This window comes from Spermophilus citellus, assembly GCF_964194105.1.
Source record: "Spermophilus citellus genome assembly, chromosome: 6".
In the NCBI taxonomy this organism is placed as follows: domain Eukaryota; kingdom Metazoa; phylum Chordata; class Mammalia; order Rodentia; family Sciuridae; genus Spermophilus; species Spermophilus citellus.
In genome coordinates this window covers 11821505-11847423 of record NC_138187.1, presented here as the reverse complement: position 1 = coordinate 11847423, position 25919 = coordinate 11821505, and the positions used below count along the sequence as shown (strand labels likewise).

The window sequence follows — 25919 nt, the reverse complement described above, 5'->3', positions numbered from 1 at the left end:
GTCGGCAGGAACATGGAGACACAGGAACACATGGGCACCGTGGGGTGACCAGCACACGGGCCGCCGCCACAGTCACCAACACGTGGCTGCTCCCAAAATTAAACAGAATGCACAGTGCTATCCAGCAACTCTGCTCCTAGGTGTCTCAACAAGAAGATCGAGATGTGGACATGGGCACAAAAACCAGTACAAGAATGTTCATGCCAGCGTGGCTCAGAATTGCCAAGAAATCCTCGTGTACCACACAGAAGGCGGTGAACGTGCACACGACGGAACGCTGTCAGGCAGTGAGAAGGAACCAGTCTCGGAGACCAGGCTGTGTTAAATCAAAAGAACCAGAACACCTGCAGCCTGCGACACCCTTCGTGTGAAAGATCCAGAAAAGGCAGATCCTGGGAGAGGAAATGAGGGGCTGCCTAGGCTGGGGATGGGGACAACTAACCACCTTACTGGGGACAAGGAAAACACCCCAAACTGGGCTGTGGTTCTGACTGTACGACTTGGTAAATTCACTAACAGTCCCTGCATGGTATGTCTTTCTTTCTTTCTTTAAGGTGCTGGAGGTTGAACCTAGGGGTGCTCTGCCCCTGAGCTATAGCGCCACCCTTTTCATTTTTTAATTTTTAGACAGTCTCACTAAGTTGTCCAGGCTGGCCTCAAACTTGAAGTCCTCCTGCCTCAGCCTCCCCAATAGCTGGGATTGCAGGTGTGTACCTCCACACCTGGCATATTACACAGCTGGGACAGGAGAACTACTTTTTCTTTCCTTGGCTTTCCCCCAGGGCCAGGGATTAAACTCGGGGCCTCGCGCATGTTAGGCCCACATTCTGCCACTGAGCCACACCTTCAGCCCCAAAATGAATTGACTGTGTGGCATGCAAACTGTATCAAGAGAGTTAAGAGAGCAGGAAGCCACCAAAGATTTTAAGCAAGGTGGGAGATGGTTCAACTTTAAAAAGGTCACCATAAGGAAAGGTCATTGGCGGGCGAAGGGTACGTTGTTTATTTCTAAAGGTGGTCTCTACCCAACTCTAACCTGAGACCAGGCACGTTTTCCAACACGGCGCCCTCTACAGGGAAGAGACAGAAAAACAAGACAGCACTGAAGAGGACTGAACCCAACAGCCTGCTGCACAGGGATCCAGGCTAAGGAGAGAGGGCCTTCAAAGCTACTCTCAGCGCCTCCCCGTTTTTCTAACCCACAGCCCATCAATCCTGCCAAACTTACCAGGCTTGGACAGGCAGAAGCGGTTGACTCCTTTGGAGAGGTTGTAAATCCCCACGTTCTCAGGTCCATTTCCATCCTGATAGAACTCCTGCGGGACCAGAGCCAGCGCGATGACTTACCAGGGAGATGGAGACACCACCATGATTAATACTATTTCTGTTTCCGAACCAGTCATCTGTTTTGCCCATTAATCATTTGAGCAGTTGGGTGCCACAGGAAAATTAAAAACCTTCAAGATCTTCCAACAAAAATGTGCTCTTTTCATTCAATCAACTAATATTTATTGAGCACCTGCTATGTGATAGGCACCAGGCTGGGCCCTGGGAGGCACTGGTGTGGCTCCCGTTCTCAGGGGGCTTACCTTCTAATTTAGGGAACCAGAAAACTAGCAGGTCAACAGTAAATTAGCGATTTCTGTGAGAAGCAATAAAGCTAAGAAAATCAACAGGGAGCAGGAAGCACAATGACGGCGGGGAGGGCTCCTGGACCACCCTCTCCTGGTAGGTGACACTGGGCTGCACACAGCCTCAGCGATGGGAAGGAAACAGATGCCTGCCCTCCACACAGGGACCCGCAGGGACAGCGGCCCAAGGAGGGAGTGAGCGGGGCAGGGCTGCGAAGCCAGGGCAGCCGGGCCGAGAACACACAAAGTGGGGAGTGGGGCTGAGCTAGGGCCCACGGGCCGCCACTTGACCTACAGGACCCGGGTCCCCTGCAGGGGAAAGGCAAGGCCTGCCCGTCACCCACCCTCGGTGGGTGTGAATCAGCCCTTCTCCTGCAACACAGCATCTGCTGGGGTCTGCAGCAGCTGGAGCAAGACGCACACTGCAGACACCAGGGTCTATCACAAAAAGTCACTGACGGCCATTGGCCCAGTCTCTCTACTGAGACCTGACAATGACGTCTGTCGCTGTTTGATATCAACACGTAGAACTCTGAGTGAACCACACAGACGCTCCTTGTCCTCTGAGCCGCTTGGCAGGCTGCCCTCAGGCCGGCGCAGACCTTGGGGAAGAGCAGCTCTGGGCCCTGGCCCTGGCCTGGAGTCAACACTGGAGAAAGCCCACTGCCCGCCTAAGCACACCAAGGAAACCTTAGATACCAAGAGGTTCCCTGGACATGATCAGGGCATTCAGCACACCGTGCACCCCAGCAACAGGCTCCCTAAGTGTCCGTCAGATTGTGGGGGGGCGGCAAGGCCATCCCCAATAAGGGCTCTTTCCACTAAGGGACGTCAGTGCTGCCCGATCGTGCTTTCCCTGACAGGGGGCACGGGCAGGCTCACTGGACTGTGGTTCTCATGTCATGCAGCCTAGCATCTCCCACCGGAGCCCCTCCGCATACCAGAGTGATGGCGTGGGACAGGGTGCAGCGCAGCATGTAGCCCGTCTGCCTGAACTCCACGGCTGACACATCTTCCTCCAGGACCTCCACCTCCAGGCTCTTGTTCCTCCAGCACCAGTCCTCGTGCACGATGCTGACTGCAAGGCAAGCACGGGGGACAGCGTGGGCCAGAGCCCCTCCAGGCACCCCCTGGGGGACAGGGGCCTGCACAGGCTTCACACGTGTGCACAGGAACACTCCCACGGACAGCAGCACACGGAACAGGCTCCTGCTCAGGTAAAACTGACACCCAGCGGGGTACCGTGGTGCACACCTATAACCCCAGGGGCTTGGCATGAGGCTGAGGTGGGAGGATCTCGAGTTCAAAGCCAGCTTCAGCAATTGAGTGAGGCCCTAAGCTACTCAGTGAGACCTGTCCCTAAATAAACATAACAAAAGAGCTGGGGATGCTGCTCAGAGGTTCAGCACCCTGGAGTCAATCCCAGTAACAGAGAAAAAACTGAAACCAGTGGCCAGTAACACCACATTGAAGAACTCCAAGTGGGCCACAGAGACTGGCTTTAAGGAGGACATTCAGGGACCAGCAGACTTCTTCTGTAAATCTTTTCAACTTTTTTGAGAAGGGGTCTCACTCTTGCCCAAGCTGGCCTCAAATTCCTAGGATCCAGGGATCCTCCTGTCTCAGCCTCCCACATGGCTGGGCTTCCAGGTGCACGACGTGGGACCCATCTCAGTGTCAGCTCTGCAGGTCTGGACTACCCAGCCACCACCACAACTCATGAGCGGCACGGCCAGCTTGGGAACAAATGGGTGTGGCTGTGTCCTAGGGAAACTTTTTTATGAATGCCAGCAGGCAGACTCGAACCACAGTTTGCCAACCCCAATGGGACAGAAAAGATAATTCCCAGAAAAAGAAATCTACTCTATAAGCTATTCACAGCCATAGCTCCAAGCTGATCTTTGAAAAAGCAGAAGTACAGGCAATTTGGCTTCCTGAGAGGGCAGGAGGAGGGGGACTACCACTGGCAGCACCTGGTGAAGACCAGGCACCCTGCAAGGGGCTTTGCCAGCTTTATTTCAACTGCTCTTATGTTCCCCAAGGCTGCAATGGGCCCATCCTACAGATGAGGAAACTGAGTCTCAGTGGGGCTTAAAATACCTGAGACGTGGGTGGGGGACAATTTGCCAAGGTATAAGGGTAGATAACGAGACGAACTATGTCCACTCACTGCTGGCATCTAGAACTCGAGTGGCATGAGTTGGTCACCCTCCCCAAAACACACAGTGGGTGGGCTATTTTGGTGAGGTACAAGTTAGTCACAGAGCGTGACTTCAGCATCAATGCCTAATGCCACACCCTGCAGCCGAGGTCCCGGGCAAGGAAGAGCTCACAACAAGAGAACATAGCGGAGACACAGCTTGAGAACCGGGACTCGGAAAGTTACGAAGGCAGGAAGCGTTACTTTTATATTTTCCAGGGAGCACGTTGTCAAACGTGAAAGTCATGGAGTTGACCTTGCCGGAGAGCTGCAGGCTCCGCTTCTCACCCTGGCGGCTCAGGGACTGCAGGGTCACCAGCAGGTCACCACAGGTATCTGCAGAGGAAAGACAGGAGGCCTCACGTGACTGCCGGTCAGGGACAGGAAGCACGCTCTCCTGCTCGCTCTCCTGCTCGGCAGGCTCCTCGGAGCGCACCAGCAGGGCTCAGGGCTCTGCGCATCGACTGATTGCAAGAAGCCCCCAGGGCTGTGGGTCAGCAGCACACGGCAAGGGCATGAGGGCCGAGAGGACCCATGGATTTCTGCATGCTCCAGTCTGAGCCAGGGGAGAAGGAAAGAAGGAATGTGACGTTATATAGAGCACCTATGGAGACAAGATGGCATGCAGGTGACGTCATGCAGCACCAACAGGAGCCAGAATCAGAGGTGAGGGATGAACAGCTACAGGATGTGCCTTCCATACCAGCAGGAACTAGCCTTCACACAACGTCACCAGCAGGAAAGATGGACTGGCCTCCCGCGTCCGGGTACTGTGCCCAAGGCCAGCCCAGGCTGACACATGGACCCTCAGCGCCTGGGAGGTGTGTGCGGCTAGCTCCACACCCCGGGGGGAGGGACGCGGAGGCAGAGGGAGGCTAAGCAATGTGCCCTAGGTTACACAGCAGGGCCCAACCCTGGAGTCTGGTGCCAGAGGCTCAGCTCGTCACCATTATGTCACACTGCCATGTGACAGGATCACATCCAAGCCCCTTGAAGACCTCCAGGGAGCAGTATGACCATTTTACAGACAAAACACTGAAGCCAACAGTCTCAGAGCCGGGAGGACACGAGCCAGCGTTGAAACCTGCCCACTCCCTTAGTCAAGAGAGAAAAAGAAACCTAGGATTTCCTTCCAGAGCCAAAGCAGAGTATTCTGGAATGCTCCTGGTGACTCCCCTGGCAATGATTCAGAAAGAACTAGTGCAGGACGCAGTCCCACACCTGCTCAGAGGGCAGGGCCCCCTCCCACACCACCAGAGGAAGGGCGGCCCCAGCCCCGCCCACCTGCCGGCTTCTTCAAAACCCCCTGCTCCTGCTGCCACCTGACCTCTTACCCAGACAAGAGACCTTCCCAGACACGGAGGCCAGAAACTGCACAAAGGCCACATCCATCACAGGGCTGTCGGTCACCGTGAGAGGAAACGTGTGGGGCTTCAACATCAGCCCTGCCCTGGTCTCCGCCTCGGGAACCACCACCTATGGAAAGACAGGACTGGTACCTAGGCTGCCCTGGGTTCTTGGCCCCTGGGCCTCTGGAGCCCTGGAACACCCACCTGGGCCCCAGGCTAAGCAGATTTTGAAGGTCAGCGGTCACTTCCGGGCCCAGTTTTATAAGCCGACACACCCATCTGTGTGAAGGGCACACATTTCCACTCAGAGTAAAAGCCAGCCTGCAGTAGCCCCGGGGCAGGCACAAAGGTGACTCCCCAGAGGGCGCCCAAGGCTGACCTCTGCCAGTGACTGCTGGACGCCAGCCTGTTCCAGCCCCTTCCCAGAGGGACCTGCTCTGCCCTGGCGAACAGTCTTGGGGGATTCCTGCCCCATGGCCTGCAAGGTCACTCAGCCTGCCCAATGCCTGCAAAAGTCTGTGGCCAAGGGACAAGGTCTCCCTCTGACTGTCCTGCCACTCACTCGCTAGGCCCAGCCATGCTCAGACCTTCCCCATGGAGGTGAGACCACAGGCCAGGGCTCCCCCACTTCTCTGCCTGCCTGGGGACCAATCACATGGCTCCCGTCCAGCTGTCCTCAATTCAGGGCACGGCAGGAAATGAGAAGCTGCGTGTAGCCTGAGGTCCCAGAAGCCAGGCGCGTGGAAGCTCTGCTCATTCTGAGGTCCTCCTGAACTCGCAGTGTTCCACAGGGGCTGGTGCCTGACACCAGCCCCCAACCAGCGTGATTACTGGGGAAGACAGAGGCCTGCTGTGCTGCTGCCCCCCAACCATGACACGCAGGCAGATGAAGACTTAGAAATAAGAAGTTAGGACCTGAAATGCTCCTTCTCAAACCCATTTTAGCTCATAACTCTTGAAAATCACGTTTTTCTTATTTTCAAATAAAACAAAAACTCTTCATACCTGGACTTTGTAAGTCCCTGGTTTTGCTTTGAAGCAAAATGATCCATGAGCATCCGTCTCCACGGTGACCAAAGACTTGTCCTTGTCTTGAGATGACAGGACCACTTTGTATTTACCCATCTGCTTGCTGGCATCAGGGAAGCGGATGATTGATATCTGCCCACAGACACTGAACCTGCAAGAAGACCATTCATCCAGCTTGAGAACTCAATCACAGCAGAAGAGACTCTCAACAACCCCAAAACGAGCCCTCTTCCAGCCCTTGTGGCGAGATCAGTTTACTCTGAGCAAACAGACAGAACGCAGCCCAGGTGGTTTCCACCTTAACAAGCAACTGGCAGAAGGAAGAGCAGACCACGCAATGGCCGTCTGTGTGTTCTGGGTGACATTTGGCAGAACCCCCACTGCAGTGGAAAATTTCAGAAAATCTGCAGATAATAAAAATGCTTCAGTTAAATGGATCACGGACAGTGGAATGGGCTGGGACTGAGGCTTATAGAAGCAAGAGCTGCGAGCTGCTGGAACACGGGGCCTGAGCCAGGCCACGCAACAGGCAGGGTGAGGCGCAGGCCTTGCTTGTGACTAGACATGAGGCACGGAGGAAAGCAAGCGGAGAGACTGCACAGACGGACACAGAACCCCTCAGGAGCTGCAGGCCCGATGGCAACTGAAACGCCCTGTTGACAGAGGGTGACACCTGGGATTTGGGACTATAGCCTCAGGGCTCCAGAGCACCCTTCAACAGACACCTGGAAGGCACATCCGCTCCTGATAAGGACTGGCCAAGACCTTCATCCCTGGAGGATGCCCTCAGTTCTGAGCTGATGGGCAAGGAAGGGCATGAGGAAGGGCACGGCACAGCCCACCAGGCCTCTTCCACTCAAGGGCTGCAGGTTCGAATCCTGAACAACCATTTTAGAGAAAAATCAGTTGTTCCTTTTGACAGAAAGATAATAAAGAAGACTGGCTCGACAACCACAAGCTGAGAGCCACAGAGTGGGAATGGGAATGACGTGGCATTTTTGCCAGAAGGGAGTGGTAGAGAGGTGAGCCATTGAGATGATGATGGTTATGTTAAGCTGTGTATTCAATTGTATATTAGACTCCTGCTGCCCGCCTTGGGTGCCTGCTACTTTGGAGTTCTTGCGGGGATGCCTGGGGAGTTCCTGTTGGTTGGGGAAGTTCTGGAGGAGGGATTTCCGATGGTGTTCCTGGAAGGGCCACGTGGGTGGCGGGTGGCGTTCGCAGGAGTTCAGGCAATAAAGGAGTTCCTGTTTTGAACCTACAATGCCTCCTGGCGGCTCGGTTATTTTGTGCCCTGCCAGACTGCGGCAACCACAGGGCACACTAACTGCGGGAATAGCCACGCTGCTTCAGAAGCAAGACCGTGGGAGGCAGGGCAGAGGACAGGGCAGCGAGAGCCCGGGTGAGTGGAGGCACGGCTGCCGCTCAGCTGGCTTCCCACCGCAGGGGTGGAGCCCTGGCCTGGGGAGGGGGTGGTCAGCGCCTATTTCTGTATGGACCACAAACCAGCGTCCATACTCTTCAGAGGTTGTAAGACAAAAAAATTAAAATCAAAAGGAGGATAATATTTCATGACAGAAAAAAATCGCTTGAAATGCCAGCGTCAGTGCCCACAGGTGAGGCGTTGGTGGAACACGGCCACACCCACTCACTTCCATGTCCAGGCCACATGGTCCAGGAAACCTGAAATGCTTACTCTCTGGTTGTTTGCAGAAAAAAAATCTGCCAATCCCTGATGGAGTCCAAGGAATGCACACTGGTCCTCACTTGCCCTCAAGAGCACCCTCAGAATGAAGGAACGGGAAGGGAATGTGGAGGGGACTATTCCTACAGGTCTTGGAAACTGTCTTATCTTCCTGCCAAAGGAAACGTCACCTTGTCTAGTCCCAGGTGATGCTCTCTGCCTCCCTACATTATAAATATTGCAACTATAGGATCTGTATTTAGCTCATACCCTCCATTAAAGAGAAACGCCCTGGTTCCCTACACCTCAAATGCATTTGGGAAAATACACTGAAAAGCTGGTGCAAGGCCTTAAAGGTTGATCTATCCCATAAACTAACAGGGTTTAATAACTTTACAAGCAAAAGCTGGAATCTTGGTACATAACGAGATAGCTCTATGCTTATGATCACTTGGACAGAAGTCAAGAGAGTTTGTTTTTTCAATAAACTAAGAATGAATTTAAAAATGAAAGAAAAGAAAAGAAAACAAACACCAGCAAAGATGCGCCGACCGCTTACAAAGGCAAATGTGCCTCCCTCCCACCCCCACAAAACGATGCACGTCCCAGATGTCAAAAAGGGGATTTTTCTTTCTTTTGTCCAAATACTCTGCTCCAAAGAAGAAGACACATACACATGTTCCCCCATCTCCTTGAGAGGTCTGGGCTCCCCGCCCCTCCCCTGCTGGCATCAGGTCCCACCACCACCACAGCTTCTGCCACAGCCCCTGCCTGGGCCTGGGCTTCTCTGCAGCCCCTTCTCCACGCAGCCAAGAAGAAAAACTAACCACCAGGGCCACCCCTCCAAGGGCCCCTGCACGGGGAGGCCAGCCGTCCCCACAGTCCACTGCCTCGCCCCCGGCCTCCAGCCACCCCACAGCTGGCCTTTCCCTGCTCTCCCGGCCTGGGAACCCCCTGTACTGACCTTAGTCTCCCCTAAGTTCTCAGGAACCCAGAACCTTCTGGGGCTCCCATCCTCCTGGGCTCCTCAGAGCACCTGGTCTCCTGCCATATGACACCTGTCACAAGTGACCATCACCCCAGGTCTGCCTTCAGCCTTCTACCCCAGGGAAGCGAATAGCCCGTCTTCACACAACTTTGTCCCTTGTCACATACTTAGTATCTAGCGGAGGGGCTGCTAGAAATGTCCATGGGGGGTTGGGGGGGCCTAAACCCAGGGAGTATTATCAGACAGAGATCTGCTTCTTCACCTCCCCATCACCCCTAAATCGACTCCCTGACCTTGACTTCTACCTGTGTAGAAAACGGTCACGGCGGCCCCCTCAGTGACCCTGATTTCTAGGGCTCCCTGGCCTTGCTGACGGGCACTTCCTCCTACCTGACTCCCGCTCCCTGCCCACCAGGCACCTGCCACCCTGGTCCACTGTGTCCTGGCTCTTCCTGCTCTCATCAAGCTCAGGCTCTGGCTGCTGCCTGTGGCCCGACCCTCAGGGTTTTCCATCAACCCAGCATCAGCTAGGGAGCGCCACCTAGCAGTCCTCCAGACCCAGGTGGCCAACCCGGACCCTCAAGGCTCGCTGGCTTCTCCCTGTGCACAGCACAGCACCCACAGCCCCCGCCTTTCATGCTGGGACCCTGACTATGTTCCCCACCCTGACTTCCCTGGTCAGCTGTTCTGGCCTCCCGCACCCTGTCTCCTGCACTGGCTCAGGACTCGGCCAGCAGGGCCATCACAGGCCAGGGCCCTCCACCTCGCACTGTTCTGTGGTGCAGGTCACCCAGTCTGTGACATTATGTCATTGGCAGTGAAACAGAATGATATGCCTACCGAAAGCAAAAATCAAACAATGCTACCTCGACTCAACACCATTCCTGCCCTCAGCCAGGAGTCAGCCCCTGTCGTCCGCTGGGGTAGACGGACCTGAGATCTGCCCTCCAGCCTGCTCCCCTCCCTTCACCTGCTCGGTACTTTGCGCTCCGGCCCGGACCTGCCCCCTTGAGACTGCAGGCCTCTGCTCAGGCCATCCCCGTCCCATCAGCCCCTGCACCTCTCCTTCTAAGCCACAGACCCAGAGCCCCTCCCTGTCAAAAGAAGGCTGGCGCTTCCCCATCCTGCAGGCTCCATGCAGGGTCACAAGCACCCCAGGTCTGACTGCAAGGCCGGGGCCTGGTGCCACACCATCTTGCTTCAGATGATCAAAGACACGAATCCAAGCACAGCAGATCCCCCTGGACACAGGATCACTCCCTACGCAGAGGGAAGAACCATGTAGCGACCCAGGACACCTCCCAACAAACCCCTCAGCCACCAACTAGGCCACCCTCCAAACTCCTCAAGGCTTTGGCGAGAAGGCCCCCACAGGACAGGTGTGCAGGCAGACATGGAGGACGCGTCCTACTCTGACAGACCCCTGGAACTCTGAGGACCCCTGGCACGAACACACAGTGGGCCCAAGGGGTCCCCGCCAGCCACTGAGAGCAGCTCACCTGGTGGCAACGATGTCAGCCAGCTGCGGCGTGTTGGGGGCGATCTTAATGGTGAGAGTCTGGAAGTAGAGGTGCTCCTTGTGGGCGTGGATGGTGTAGGTGCCCGTCGTGATGTTCTCCAGGCGGAAGGAGCCGTCGGCCTTCGTCCTGACTGTGAAGCAGGAACACCATCAGCACACACACCCCGGGAGCTGGGACAGAGCCACCTCACCGTCACGCAGGCCTCAGGGCTGGCTCCTTCCCTCTCTCCCGTCACACGGGCCCAGGGCCACGCGGCTGCTCACCTTTGATCTGGTTATTCAGAGTGACCACTGCATCTGGGACACCTTCCCCTTCGGGTCCATTTAGGACCCTCCCGGTGACGGAGAATCCCATGACGTGGAACGTGGGCTGGAAAAGAAGAACGCAGGATGGTGCTCAGGAACCTGGGCCACAAAGCCGCGCCCTGCCCGGCCCCCGCCCACCGCCCACCGCTCCCGAGGCCTCTCCCAGCGCCTTCTGGCCAGGCTCCCTGGCACACTGATGTCCACGTTGATGGGTGTCCAACAGTTGAATGAAAAGACCCACAGATCCACTTTCCAATTTAGAGGCCACTCACTGCCTCCCCCTTCCCAATCCCCCTTCCCTTCCTCCAGGCTCCCAGGAGCAGATCCCAGCATCACCCTGGAGCCCCCACACACACAGCCCTCCAGCATCAACCTGTGCTGTAGCTCTCCTCTGCAAGGTCCCAGAGCCCCTCCTGACTCCCCACAGCTGGTGCGCAAGCCTGAGCCACCTGCCAGCCCCGGGCACACTCACCACTCGGGACCCCGTGCCCTGTCCGACCGCGTCTGCGCTTGGCCCGCTGTGAACACCCCTGGGCACACTCTGGAGCCACGAAGCCCAGCCACCCTGATCTTGGCTCCTCAGCTTCACCACTACTGACCCGACTCACTGTCATCAGGCTTAGCAATACCTGAGACACCCTGGCTCGACTTCTCAGAGCTTGCCTCCTGCCCACGAGACTATGAGCTCCCTGAGGACAGGGACCTTACCTGTCTTGGTCCCCTGGTTCACAGTAGGCACCAAAAAATGACCCCTGAGTGAACGAGCCCACCCACACACGCACACGGGCAGTGTTTGACAGGCACCTTCCTTTCCATGCGCACAGCCCTTCTCGACCCTTCCAAAACCACGCAGTCCCCCCATCTGCCTGCCCACCCACTGACTTCTACCCACACCCAACAGATGTTCTACTTATTGGCACCTACTGTGTGCCGGGCACTAAAGCAACGTCAGGAAGACAGCAAGGAGCAAGACACGAATGGGCTGAGCACGCAGAACCTGCAGGCCTCCTTGAAATGGCACCCACTGCCTAGACTGCATTTGAGCGCCATCTGGGAATGTGCCCCCACCTGCCCATCCCTCCCCGCAAGCCCTCTGAAGCGAGCGGAGGTTCCCCACCCGCCTCCCCCAGCAGCCAGCAGAAGAGAAGCGTCACTGAATCTTAAACAGCAGAGGCAGCTCCCAGGTGCATGTGACCCCAGAGGGAGCTCCGCAAGCCGAGCCCTTGCACGCAGCACTTCCAGACGTAACAGTAGGAGAAAACGGCTACAACATCATCTTTTCTTTTTCTTTTTTTTTTTTTTTTTTTTTGAGAATTTTTAATATTTATTTTTAGTTCTCGGCGGACACAACATCTTTGTTGGTATGTGGTGCTAAGGATCGAACCCAGGCCGCATGCATGCCAGGTGAGCGCGCTACCGCTTGAGCCACATCCCCAGCCCCAAAACATCATCTTTTCAATAACTTTAGCCCTGGGTGGTCCATTAGGAAAGACTACTACCAGCTTTGGGGATTTGCTCTATCTAGCAAATTTTCCACAGTAACTATTTTCCATTTCTGTAATTAAAGACAACATAAATACGATGAAAACCACAATCACCGTCTACTTTAGGGCCGCAGGGAGCTGACTGGGCCACCTAGCGCACGGTCTACGGCCACCACCAGGGCCTAAGCTCTGCTCGTCGCACCCAGCCACTGCACTGCCCCCGGAGGAGCCCAGTTTCCACCTGCGTCCAGCGGACCTTTCCCAACATAGCAGCCAGGAAATTGCACATCCTCTGTTCTGAACCCTCAGGTGCTCCTGAAGTAACAGGCCACATGGGCCCCCAGGACCTGCACAATCTGACCCCTCTTCTCTTCCTCGGCCTTCACTACCCCTGCAGCCACATGGGCCTCCTCAGGTGCCCCAAGTCCTCAGGCATGTTCTTGCCTCAGGACCTTTGCACTTGTTCCCTCAGCCTTCAACAGTCTCCCCTCAGATAAAAGTGCAGTTCTCACATTTGTCCCCTTCAAGTTGATGCCCAAGTGTCACCTTCACCGTAAGAAACTTCTGAGAACATCCTACATACAGTGCACCCTCATGTCCACCCTGCACTGTCCCACCATATTCTTGCTTTATATTCATGTGTCACCCTCTGGTCCATTTTCTAACTTTCTCATCTACACCTGAACTGACTCTTTCCATCATCCAAATGGGAGTTCCATGGGTCAGGAATTTTTGGCCTGTTTTGGTCACTGCCATAGTCCCAGCACTGGCATTCAAGAAATTTCCCTGAGTGAAGCAGCTCTAGTGAGGAGTTCGATCCTCGAGGACCAAGACCTCATGCAAGACAGGGAGGGAAAAGGGCACCCCAGACTGCGGCCCAAGATTCCATGCTTTCCAGTGATCCTCTGGGTAAACTATTGATTTTTTAAACATATTTGCAACACCTGTGCCCAGGGATGGGAACTCCAGCCCCTGTCTCCCGGAGCACGGGGAGGTCTCACCTCAATCTTCAGGCTATCGTGCTCCACTGTGAAGTCCAGCCTGGAAGGTGCGACGTCAAAGGTGATCCTCTCCCCTCTATAGAAGGGGACCTGCAGGAAGAGTCACACAATCCACCGTCAATACCAGCCACCGATCCAGCGGCCCACAAATGACCAGGGGCAAGACAAGCCAAGATCCTTAACTGTACTGTTGCTGTATTTAAGAGGCAGCCCTGTTTCTCTACTGCAGCTGCCACTGAGGGGCCCGTGTCCCACCATGAGCACAGCTTGAGGCTCCCTCATCCAAAATGCCTGTTTCACCCTGCAGAATTTTTCGGATGCTGTAATATTTGCACGTACATAACAAGATAAATTGAGGGTGGGACCCAAGTCTACACAAGAAATGCCTTTACCTTTATGTTTCACCTACACCACATAAAAAACATATGAGGCAACTTATATATAATACTTTTTAATAATTTTGTGCATGCAACAAAGCTTTGGGGTGTAGAATTTTCCACTTGTAGCATCAAGTCAGTGCTCAAAAAGTTGTGGGTTTTGGGGGGCTGAGGTCGTGGCTCAGCGATAGAGTGCTCGCCTAGCACGTGTGAGGCCCTGGGTTCGATCCTCAGCACCGCGTATAAATAGATAAGTAAAAAAAAGGTATTGTGTCCACTACAACTAAAAAATATTTTTTAAAAAAGTTGTGGATTTTGGGGCCAGGCGTGGTGGCACATGCCTATAATCCTAGCAGCTTGGGAGGCTGAGATAGTAAGATGGAGAGTTCAAAGCCAGCCTCAGCAACTCAGTGAGGTCCTAAGCAACTCAGTGAGACCCCATCTCTAAATAAAATACAAAATAGGGCTGGGATGTGGCTAAGTGGCCGAGTGTTCCTGAGTTCAATCCCTGGTACCCACCCTCCGACCCAAAAAAAGTTTTGGATTTTAGAGTACTTCAGACTTTGGAGTTTCGGGCTAGGAATGTGTGACCTGCACTGCGAACAGCACCTGTGGGGCACCAGTTCTCATGGAACTGTTGGCCTCCCCGACAAAACAGAGCAGAAAGCCGCCCCACTCACCACAGTGTAGCCCCCACTCGGCAAGGAGTAGAAGGAGAAGGAGCCGTCTTCCTTGGAGACCGTGTGGCACAAGTACACCAGGCTCTCGTCCTGGGGCTGGAACCCGGGCACTGGGGAGACGTTGCAGCCCAGGACGTCCTGTGCCAGGGGAGAGACTTCTTTTACTGTTTACTTGCTCCAGTCACACCCAGGAGCCACACCAGGGAGAGGACAACTGCATAAGTTTCATCTCTACATATATGTATTTTTTTCTCCTGAAATCTAGGGCACATTCATATAGATAAAAGAAACAAAATCCCACACTCAAAGTCACAAGATGAAAGTTGCCATGGTGTTCTTGGGAAAGGGACATAGCTGTCCTTCCCAAAAATGGGTCTCTGCCCTCCAGATAAGGAAAGTCTCAGCAAGGCCAGGCGACAGCCCAAGGTCCCATGGCTGCTAAGAGGCGTTAGCAAACCCAGGTCCGTCTGATGTCAAAGCCTGTGCATTTTCCACTGAACTCCACACCTCCCGGTGCACACAGCCAATTTCTTGTGAAACTGTTCTCAAATAACCTGAAGCAGCATCTCCACCAGCAGACCCCAGCTGCCGAGTCCCCGCCCGCCACACGCACACCAGCTCTTGTTCTTTGCTTTCCTGTGCTTACCTCTTTGGTGACGAAGGAAGAAAAGAGAAGAAACTTCACCCCTTTCATGGGCTCCCCGTCACTCCGAACAGAGCCAGATACATTATAGCCGGCAACAATGAGCGGGCCTGCGGCATTGGCGTTGGAGTTGGTCACACGCACCGTGGTGCTCGCCTACCAAGGGAAGAGGTGTGAACTCCCCAAACATGAGCACTTGCAAAGTGCCTAACACTGAGGACACACGAAAACATCCACTGGAAAAAGCAATGCATAAAGCTGCATCGACAGTTGTCCCCAGCATCCCTGGGGCTGGCTCCAGTACCCCCACCCCAGACACCCTAACCCGCAGGTGCTAAGTCCTTCATGCAAGAGGGCAGAGTACCTGCACAGAACCTACACACCCTCCCAGAACCTTGAATCATCCCTCGAGCATTCATAACCCTTAACACAACGCCTTGTGAATAGGTGTTCCACTGCTTAAGGAACAATGACAGGAAAGAAGGCCCATGCGGCCAATTTTTTTCCTATACATCTTCAGCCCACAACCAGTGGACCTGAATGAACGGGCTGAACCCAGGTGCAGAAGCCACGGACCTGGGGGCTGACTGCACTGCGTGACTGCAAGCCCTGGTCGGCGCCCAAAGTGAGGCCAAAGGAAATGAAACGTGGCAAGGCCACTCAGTCTGTCTGTGGAGGTCCCTCCCTTCTCCACACTCTCCACCCTCCAAAACCCCCCGCTGCTCCCAGTCCCAACAGTCATCAAGGTTCCAACTTTTAAATGAGCACGTTGTACTTTTCCATGTTTAGTGAAATGCATACTTCTTCAACTTTCTTATTAACGTACAATTTACAACAGAGAAAGGTGTCCCATATTCTGAGCACATGGGTGGTGACTGGCATAAACTGAATGCACCACCGATGACCAGCACCCAGAGGGCAGAAGTAACGCCCCAGAAGCCCCTCGCCCACTTCCTAGCCCTGACTCCCACCCACAATAGGCCAACAGGATCCTGACTTCTAAACATAGGCTTTGCTTTACCATCAAATTTTATACTCACAGACTCACCTAATAAGCCACATAAACCTGAAAATGTATTCTACATCCTATGTATAGTGTGTAGGGCTTGAGTTTTAATAAGCCTGTGTGTGTGTGTGTGTGTGTGTGTGTGTGTGTGTGTGGTGGTACTGGGGACAGAACTCGGGGGGCTTAAGCACTTAGCTATATCCCAGCTCATAATTTTTATGTTTAGTTTTAATTTCGAGACACAGCTCTTGATAAATTGCCAAGATCAGCCTTGAACGTAACATTCTCCTGCCCCAACCTCCTAAGTTACTGGTTACAGGAGTTTTAATTACTGCCCCTGGCTTAAATAAAACATTTTTAAATGTTGCTTCAAGAAGGGAAAAAAAATCCTGAAACCCAAAAGTCATAACAGGACATAGGTCTTTGGTGAAAACTACTTCAGCCAAAGAGAAGACAAAAAAAAAAAAAAAAAAAAAAAACAAACCCTCAGGAGGACACCTGCATGTCCTCGTGCCAGGTAAAGAAATAAGAACACAGCTCAAGACCCCACATCCCCTCCCGCTTCCTCCCTCCTCTACACCACCAGGGTCACCGGATGCTGCGCTGCTGGTGCCCAGCACAACTGCACCCTTGCTCTTCATACACCTGGTCTGCACTGGCATCATCACGAGGGCCTGTGACCTCACATCCTTTGCTCTCTGCACACAGCTCTGGGGCCCTCATTACTGATGCCCAGCACGTCCCCCTGTGGGGGACCCACAGTCCACTCTTAATGGCATTGGCGTTCCTTACCCCATTTTGCTATGATAAACAAACTGCAATAAGCATTCTTTGTTGTTGTTGTTGTTGTTGGGCACTGGGAATTGAACCCAGGGGTGCTCTACCAGTGAGCCACATCCCCAGCCCTTTTTATTTTTTGAGATGGGGTCTCATTAAGTTGCTGAGGCTGGCCTTGAACTTGTGATCCTCCTGCCCCAGCCTCCCAAACTGCTAGGATTATTTGAGTGTGCTACCACACCAGGAGACAACAAATATTTTATACATTCTCCCTGGGCATGTGCATAACAGTTTCTAAATTGTTCAGTATATTCATAAATATCTGTCTCAGGTTGAAAAAGAACAAAAAATCTATATCATCAGGCATTTCTGGTGTTGCTTTAGCTTAAAATAGCATCAGTTAATAAGAGAGCAACCCTGTCACCGACAACCAAAACCAGCGACACCCGCTGTGGCAGCGGAGTTTCACCTCGTCAGCACCTCCTCCCTTGTCAACACCTCCTCCCTCAGCACCGCTACTTCTACATCAACATATGGAAAACCCATCAATTCATTTCTCATCCTAAACTGAAGGCATCTGCAGACTAGCACGTTATTGGCACAGCTATCACAAGCCGAAACGCTCACCTCTTTCAATGGCCAGGTGGGATGAGTTGCAAGGATTTCATAATCTCCAGGAAGAACTTTAAAAAATGCAAACCTAGGGAACACAAGACACACTTAGCTTTCTCCAAACAAGCCGAGGACTTCTCATTATCTGACTAGTGCTCGCCTTATCCCAAAATCCCTCTGGCTAGTCAAGCGAGTGGAGTCAATTGGTCTCTCTGCAAATCCACAAAGGGCGCTGGCGAGGCCCACGGAGCAAAGCAAGGCTGTCCCATGTGCCGACAGGAAGGACGAGGGCTTCTGTTTCTCTGAACTCCAGGACTCCTGCCACCAAACTGTCACTGTCGGACAGCAGGGACCAGCCGCAGGACACTCAGCTGGGCAGAGAGAAGGGGAGGGAAGCGAAGGCAAGGAAGCAGGAAGAGGAGTGGGAGCGAGGATGCCAGTCTGGGGAGGGACACCGGCAGGACCCCACTAACACTGTGGCCAACCGTGACAGGCTTGGCATCCTGCACAGCTGAGCTCAGATCTGCTGCGTGAAACGAACACAAGCATCATGGGCTCTTGTGCAAAGCAACCACGATGGAACCCTAGCCAGGGAGGGTGACTCCGCTGGCTCCTGCAACTGAGGTCACAGCCAGCTGAGCTGGGACTCTGACGCACTTCACCCTTCAGGTCCCAAGGAGATCAGAGGGCTGATTCCAGGGAACAGCGTCCCAGGGCCGCCCGCTACCATCACTCTTCAGCTGGTGCAGATGAAAGGGACTCTCGAGACTCACTTGTTGTGTGAGGTCATCCCTAACCGGGAAACCAACCCAAATGCTCCAACATCCGAAAGGCTTTGAGTGCCAACCTGATGCCAAGTCAAAAGTCCCACATTCGACACTTTGTTTCACGTTCCGTGTTGTTTAGAAATGTAAGATCACCTTCATAAGGGGTGTAGGAAACATAAATGAATTTCAGGCTGAGACCTGGGCCCCCTCCCCAAGATATCGCATAATGTGTATGCAATATTCCCAAATCTGAAAAGTTCTGCAACCTGGAACAGTTCTGGTCCCAGCACTTTGGAGAAGGGACACTCAACCTGTAGCAGCCTAGGACACAAGGCACAGCTCCACATTCCACCTCAGACCAGGACTAAAGAGGCACCAATCAAGAAGAGGAAAGCTTATTTCAAAATGAAAAATAATTCCAAAATTGGATAACTTACTGGCAAACCCATTATAATCTTTGATTTTGCCATTCAGTCCGTCTTGTGTATTGAAGTAGCTAGTAATGATTTGAATGCTTCTAAAATTATCAGTCTGAACTATTAATCTTGGCACATCTATTAACATTTGCAACTATATAGATCCATTAAGTAAATGCTTCAAATTTCACTCGGCAAGGTTAATTAGGTAATCAACAGTTCCCACTACAAAATGGTTTTGATGTGATAAAATAATGTTTTTAAATCATAATCACACTAACCTATATTGAGCAAACATTTACTAAGCACATAATCCAGGCCGGCCAGTCTGAAACAATATTAATTCACTCTTCCCAACAACCGTGGGAGGCAGGTTTCACAATTTCTTTCATTTACAATTAAGGAAACCAAGGCACAGAGGGGTTAAGTGACTTGTCCCAGATCAAACAGCTAGCAACGGAGGAGCCAGGATGCAAACCTGGGCCACCAGACTTGAGGACCAGCCCCAGCTGTTACCTGAAGGCCTACTAAGTGCCCGGCTTATAGCAGGTGCTCTGTGGGTGCTACGTGATATTTAATCAGATGCAACAGGACAAATGACTTCCATCTCACAGACAAGGAACTTGGGCTCCAAAGGGCATGAACTTGCCAGAAGTTAGGAGGCTGAATCAAGATCTGTACCCAAGTCTCCTGAATGCAAAGGTCCCCCCAGCCCCCATCACAGCCCGGCTCCAGCTACATGGACAGGTAAGACAGCCACTCACTTTCCTCCAGGCTGCGTGACCGTGGACTGGATCTTTGCTTCTGTTCCAGTGTTTCTCAGAGACACCTGAACTCCTGCAGGACCCAGGGGCTGCCCTTTGCTGAGGACCTGTGTGCAGAAGGAGGTTAGAACCGCTGGGCAACAAAGCTCTCTCCACAAGTCACTGGCACCCACTCCTGCCCCCCAAGTTGAACTAGAACCTTCTCTGTGTCAAGGACCCCTTTGAAAAGATGACATTAACTATGAATACCCTCTCTCTGAGGGTGAGGTGGGGGAGCCAATAGTGACAATAAAATGACCCTGTTTCACTGAACCACCACTAAAGATGCACCATTATTTTATAAACCACTGGATGGCAAAAAATACCCACGGTCCCACTTCACTAAGAAGCCCATACATAAAGTGGGGCTGAGGGAGAAACGAGCCTGTCATGAAGTCAGCCGGGAGCCTGTACATCTCCACCGTGCGCCAGCTGGGCAGCAGGGGCAACCTCGCCAAGGAGGGGAACGCAGTCAGATTCACACCACTGTGCAAACACCTCCAGAGCTCAGCTTCCACCAGAGACTGCTCCAAAGGGGTGGAAGCAGGTGCACCCCTGCGCCAGGAGGCCCGAGCACCCGGGCAGGGGGGCAGAGGAAGGTGCCCTTCAACTCCACGCCCCATGAAGGACCGTGGGCACATGTCCTAGGTGGGGGCGTCATGGCCAGCAGCCTAACCTGCCTCCTCGACTCTCCCTGCTCCACACACAACAGAGGCAGAGCTCCACCCCCCAGCCCTGGGTGGAAACAGCCCACTCAACCTTTCCATTCACAGAGAAGCCCGTGAACACGAAGTTGATGTCTCCGCCCTTGGTACAGATGTCGCTGACGCCATCCACGTACAGCTCCACGTTGGTCGGCTCTGAGGAAGGGATCAGGGAGGGGAGAAGAAGGAGGGCAAAGACACACGGGCAAGGTGAGTGCTGGGACACCGTGGGACTAAGAAAGGCACCAGCATGGCCAGGCTGCTCCACGCATTACGAACACTTACTACACTCCTTGATTCAAAACCCAAGGGGGCAAGAAATTTAGCAAGGAAAAGCCAACTTCCCACCCCTGTCCCCAGCACCTGCCTTCCTGCCCCAGAGGAACCAGGGTTCAGAGAATAAAGAACCCAGAAAGAGTCTTCCAGCCCAGGGGCATCCTGGGGCCCCACTGAAAACTGTGACCCCCAGTTTTATTCACATTGTTAGCCGTGGTCAGGCACCGAGCCAAGGGCACTACCCCCGCAACTACCTCAGGAGTGGGGTCATTCCTGAGGGGTAAACTGAGGCACAGAATCATTAAAGGATCTCCACGGTCACAGAGTTTGTGAGTGGCAGAGCTCCCATCTCCCAAAGCAGGCTGCAGACCTGTCCCAACGAGCCCATGAGTCCAGCCAAGCTAGCCCGGGACCATGAGCCCAGGGCCCAGAAGCCACGTGGAAAGGAAGTGAGCCAACTGCCCTGTGAAGGCCACAGAGTGACAGCGGGCAGCCAGCTGCCACCGTGTGGCCCAGGTCACCAGGCCCCCAGCCCCCCAGACACCCCAGGAACACGGAGAACACGGATGTTACAGTGACCTCCCGAGTTTTCAATACTGGTGATTCATTCAATTTGGGGGAAGAAAGTGAAGAGTTCGTTACAACAGGGTCTAATGAAGAGTTTTTGAAATTTTCCGAAGAGTGTAGAGTAATAAGTAGAGAAAAAAATAGAAAACCATGAGGTTTTCAGGTAAAATAAAGACTCCTCCACACAGACAGACATGGCAGGAGGGTCTGGAGCCCGCGTGCATGTGGGGACGGGCTGCTCTTGCTGGCTGCCTGCCAGCCTCTCTAAACCCTTAGCCCAGGCCCCCCGTGAGGCCGGACTGCGACCACTGTGACTCCACAGGAGAGGCGGAGGCTAGAAGGGAAGTGACTCGCCAAGGCTGTCACCTAGCTGGTGAGGCCCAAGGGGCCGATCTTGGCCCCTGTTAAGAGAAGCAGATCTGTTTGGCGCTCAGTGGTGGAGCTCAGCACAAGCCAGGCCGGGTTCCATCCCCAGAACAGCGAGAGACAGACAGATCTGGACTTTAGTGTCAAACGTAAATGGCTAAACAGTTCAATTAACTAAAAAAAAAAACTAAGGTGCTGAAAAAGAAAGCGCACTGGGACAAGAACCGAGCCCCACTCTTGGTTTCTATATTGTTCCAACACCACGTGGGGTGAAACCGTGAAGGCCCCGTTTCCAAAAAGAGGAACAGTCCACGAGAAGATGCCTGACTTGAGAAAGGTGAAGGCAGCCATAGGATAGATGGAAGATAAACCCAAACTAAAGTAACAGGAAAAGGGAAAGGGGACAACACAAAAGCCCTCTTCCACGAGAGAAGCGGATGCTTAACTCTTCAACAGGCACTGACTGTGCCAATCCCAACCAATGTCTGCACATAATGGGGCCTTGATGAGATACGTTTGGTTATTCGGCTAACTTACCAAAACTCCACCCTAGGGGAGGCTCGATCTTCAGAATGAAATCCCCCTACAGAAAAAATGAAATTTAAAGAAACGAGAATTGATGACACTGGTGTAATGTAATCTAGTGCAATCGTTCAATCTAAAACTAGTGCATCTGAAGAGGAATCCAGAGCATAAGCAGTGTTCTTCTGAATGAGTCTTAGGTTCCTTTCAGAGGCTGCAAACTGAGGCGATCAGAAGCTGTCCCATTGAGCCCATTTGTGAATCCTAAAAACCATACATTGCACCTCCCGTGTCTTTTTATACCAAATATTAACCAAGTCTTCCACTAACTCCTCGCATGCCTAGGGCTACAAGGTTTGCTCACATCCTTGGGAACTAAAATCACTATTTAACACTAGATTTTACCTATCAACCCTGAAGATTGACATTAATAGTTAAGAAAAAAAAAAAAACAGATTTCAAGACCCTGCTAATTCACCTCTAGAAATCAACTCATACGTTGTGCATAGATGTAAATTCAAGACTACTGATTACTGTGTTGCTAATAATTTTAAATTGGGACAAGACTGCGTGCCCATCCACTGAGCGTGGTTAAGTAGATTACAGTGCGGGGCTGCCTGGCATTTGATACAGGCCCACATGCATGCTGCTGCTCAAGCAGGTGGGGGGAACCACCTCCCCACGACAAAGCTTCCCATTACAAATGGCCAAATAACTCCAACTGTGCAATTCCATCTGTATTAAAAAAGGCAAAATTAAAAGTATATATACAGCTGGGTGTAGTGGCACACACCTGTGATCCCACAACTCAGGAAGCTGAGGAAGGAGGATTACAAGTTCAAGGCCAGCCTCAGCAACTTAGTGAAACTGTCTCAAAATAAGAAATAAGACGGGCTGGGGATGTGGCTCAAGCGGTAGCGCGCTCGCCTGGCATGCGTGCGGCCCGGGTTCGATCCTCAGCACCACATACCAACAAAGATGTTGTGTCCGCCGAGAACTAAAAAATAAATATTAAAAATTCTCTCTCTCTCTCTCTCTCTCTCTCTCTCTCTCTCTCTCTCCCCCTCTCCTCTCTCACTCTCTCTTTAATAAAAAAAAATTTTTTTAAAAGAAATAAGACGACTTGGGGATGTAGTTCTGTGGTAGAGTACCCAGGACTTCAATTCTTGGTACTTAAGCAAATAAACAAACAAAAAAAAACTATGAATGCTGACTATTTTTACAACATCCTGTGAATTTATATCTCCAAGTACGTGGAGGAGGCTGGGGCTGTGTAAGAAGTGTGCAAAGGCACATCTAGGTGCACATGTACATGCACATGGCATGTGTATCTTCCAACTGTAAGCAGAGAGCGCACTCTGTTAGGAGGCACACAAGAACCTTTGTCAAAGGTCACTGCTATACAGGGGAGGTGACAGAATTAGGGGGCAAAGGGTACAAATTTACTTCATACAGCTCAAAAGATCTTGATTTTTTTTTCACAAAGCCCATGAAAATGCATGGAACTTCTGGAATCTTTTTTAAACAGTACTTTAAGGGTTTTATTAAGTCAGTTTCCCACACTGGCACTCTGGGCGTCCCGGCTGTCCTGGGCAGCACTGCGCTAGGGTTAGTTTCATCCCCAGCCTCTGCTCTCTGAGTAACCAGAGCCCCCTCCAGGGCTGTAACCAGGTCTCCAGTCACATGAACATGGAGCCTGGAGACCTCAGGTGCCATCAGACCAGCTGAGAAGTCATCTCCCTCATGGGAATGAGCTGAGCAGCTATGCTGAGCACAGGTACAGATGCATCACAGGGCGTCCCAACTTCATAGAGAACGATGATGCACCAATTTAAGATAAATAAATAAAGAGAAGGAAGACCAGCAGAGAAAGAGGACCACAGGAAGGGAAGAGGGGAGGGAAAGGGGAGTACTGGACCAACTATGTTATGTGCACTTATGAATACGTCAGGATGAACCCCACTATTATGTACAATTACACTGCACTAATAAATATAAACATAAAAGAATAAATAAGTTACCTCCCTTGGAATTGGACTAGCACTGCCATGTTCCTCTAATCATTTACAAAGTCAGGGAGCATCTACTCGTGTGGGAAAGGCCACTTTCCTGTTTGGCGCAGCCCAAAGGCCACACTAATTACTTCCCATCATAAAAGACAAGCAGGCAGGCCGGCACCCCCCTCACCTTATCATACAAGGGGATCATGAAGTAGCCGTTGTTAGGGGCACAGTCTGTCTGGTATTTCAAAGTCCCGTGCTTGGTGTACAACTTTATCTGGAAAGAGGGGAAAGGAAATGCAAGTCATGATATCGCCTCTGAGAATCACCCACATCATGCCTGAACGTATCAGGCAATAAGCATGCGCTCGTTGCAGACCCACTACACGCCAGCGATGAACACCAGGCCTTGGGGACAAGAAAATAAGATGAAGCCACCCCAGGCGTGGGATCTGATGGTTCTCAGGTTAGAGACTATCTAAAACCACCCCAAAGTCTTGCTTTTCAATGCCTTTCCGTTGACTTAAATGGCTGTCTCTATTTTATTCATGTAAGTTTCTGGGTCTAAATCAAATTCTCTGTTAGTGAAACCAATCTGCTTGTTAAAACACAGATCCCTGAGCCCCACCTCATTTCCTCCACTAGGTCTGGGGATCAGCATCATTAGGTCCAAATGACTCTATAAACTAAAGGGGCATTCACCTATAAGCTTAATTCTCTTTCATTCTCAAAACAAAAACAGAACAAAGACATTTACTATTATGTCCTCTCCTCAAGGACTCTAAAACTTTGTGTCTTCAATATTAGCAGGCACAAACTATTCACCCAATAAGAGGCACAAGCAGTATCTACATCTTCCACATACTGGGTGACCTTGGGCTAGTCCTTTAACCTCTAGAGGCTGTTTCTTCATGGGTAGAGACAATGAATTCACATCACTGTATATTAAGCATCTGACACGAAGCACAGGCTCAAATGAATTACTATTTAATACCTGAAAAACAACACAACGTGTGTAATCAGCAGAGCATAGACTGAGTTCTAGGAAAGTTGCCTAAACTTACCTGAATGGCTGAACCACTCTGACCCTCAGTCTTTACGAATGTAAAAGAAAGCAGCTGGGACTGATGGCATCTAGGAGCCTCACCTCTAAAATGTGAATGATCCATGACCAAGACACAGAGATGACAGAGTCAACCAACTAAGAAGATGTACACAGCAACAAACTTGCAACTTGCACAGTGTTGCAAGTGGGAAAGGCCCAGTGTGAAATAACAAGTAGACTGAGTTCTCCACGGGCAGTAACCATGGCTCACACACCACAGAACCTGGGACTGTGTCCTAGGTACTAGGTCCTCAATAAATAAAAAATGAATTTATTCCAAGCCATAAAGAAATTCAGATGCATACAGTTAAAAGCATGGATTGGAAATCCAGCAGCCTAGAGGGGCACAGAGGCAAGTTCAAGAGGCATCACTCTAATGGGCCACGGGGCACTACACAACCTGAGCCGACCTCTGCGGCCCAAAGACAAGGCGATTTCCAGAGGAATCAGGAATTCAGTTTCCAAGGTGAAATCTCTTAATTGTTAAAAGTGTCAGCAACCAGTATGATTCTTCTTTTTAACAGCTCAGGCCACAGGTAAAGAACAGAAATGTCAATGCCCTGAGTAGGGACTTTCCTCTGGTGGGTTCACTGCACCGCTCTATCCCCACCTGGGCCATGCTGCAGGACATGCAGCAGCGCAATAAGTTGTTGTTGAGTGAACAGGATGCAAAAGCACCCCCAGAGGGAAGAAGGCTAGAGAAGGGGAAGGTAGCCAGGTTGGGTCACATCAAGTAAAGACCATGAAATACCGACTTTTCTTTCATAAAGTACAGATGAGGATGTTGAATGGCAACCTAATCTACAGTGAGGTTACTCATATGAAATGTCTGATTTCATCACCAGTAATTATGAAAGAAGGAGCGTCCAATACAAAAGAACAAGCGGGGGACGGGCAGCCCTAGGGCTCAAGAGATACACTCACTTCTCTGTCTGGAGGCCACCATTAGTACTGGGGGGGGGGGGGTGCCCTAACAGCCTTTCCCTTCCTCCCAGAGCCCCAGGAAACTACAAACTGCCCGCGACAGTGTCCTGTTTTACTCTGGGTGCTTTAAAGACAGCTTCTGAAATGCCATGTGCCTGCAAACCCAGAAAGTGGCATGGGGAC

The 25919-nt window shown here is 52.0% G+C and overlaps 1 protein-coding gene across 1 annotated transcript in view; it reads right to left on the bottom strand.

Moving 5' to 3' along the window:
• The window catches only part of LOC308650813 (BOS complex subunit NOMO3), a 44194-nt gene that overhangs the window by 16952 nt on the left and 1323 nt on the right, over positions 1 to 25919 (bottom strand). Inside the window, exons 2-16 of the mRNA XM_081297165.1 lie at positions 23895 to 23984; positions 21723 to 21768; positions 20032 to 20132; positions 19234 to 19340; positions 17302 to 17374; positions 14895 to 15047; positions 14249 to 14386; positions 13192 to 13281; positions 10665 to 10770; positions 10381 to 10531; positions 6186 to 6360; positions 5166 to 5307; positions 4036 to 4167; positions 2573 to 2709; positions 1229 to 1316 (exon numbers count right to left, since the gene is read on the bottom strand). Of these exons, the coding sequence (XP_081153291.1) occupies positions 1229 to 1316; positions 2573 to 2709; positions 4036 to 4167; positions 5166 to 5307; positions 6186 to 6360; positions 10381 to 10531; positions 10665 to 10770; positions 13192 to 13281; positions 14249 to 14386; positions 14895 to 15047; positions 17302 to 17374; positions 19234 to 19340; positions 20032 to 20132; positions 21723 to 21768; positions 23895 to 23984 (1729 nt within the window). The remainder of the gene's footprint in view (positions 1 to 1228; positions 1317 to 2572; positions 2710 to 4035; positions 4168 to 5165; positions 5308 to 6185; positions 6361 to 10380; positions 10532 to 10664; positions 10771 to 13191; positions 13282 to 14248; positions 14387 to 14894; positions 15048 to 17301; positions 17375 to 19233; positions 19341 to 20031; positions 20133 to 21722; positions 21769 to 23894; positions 23985 to 25919) is intronic.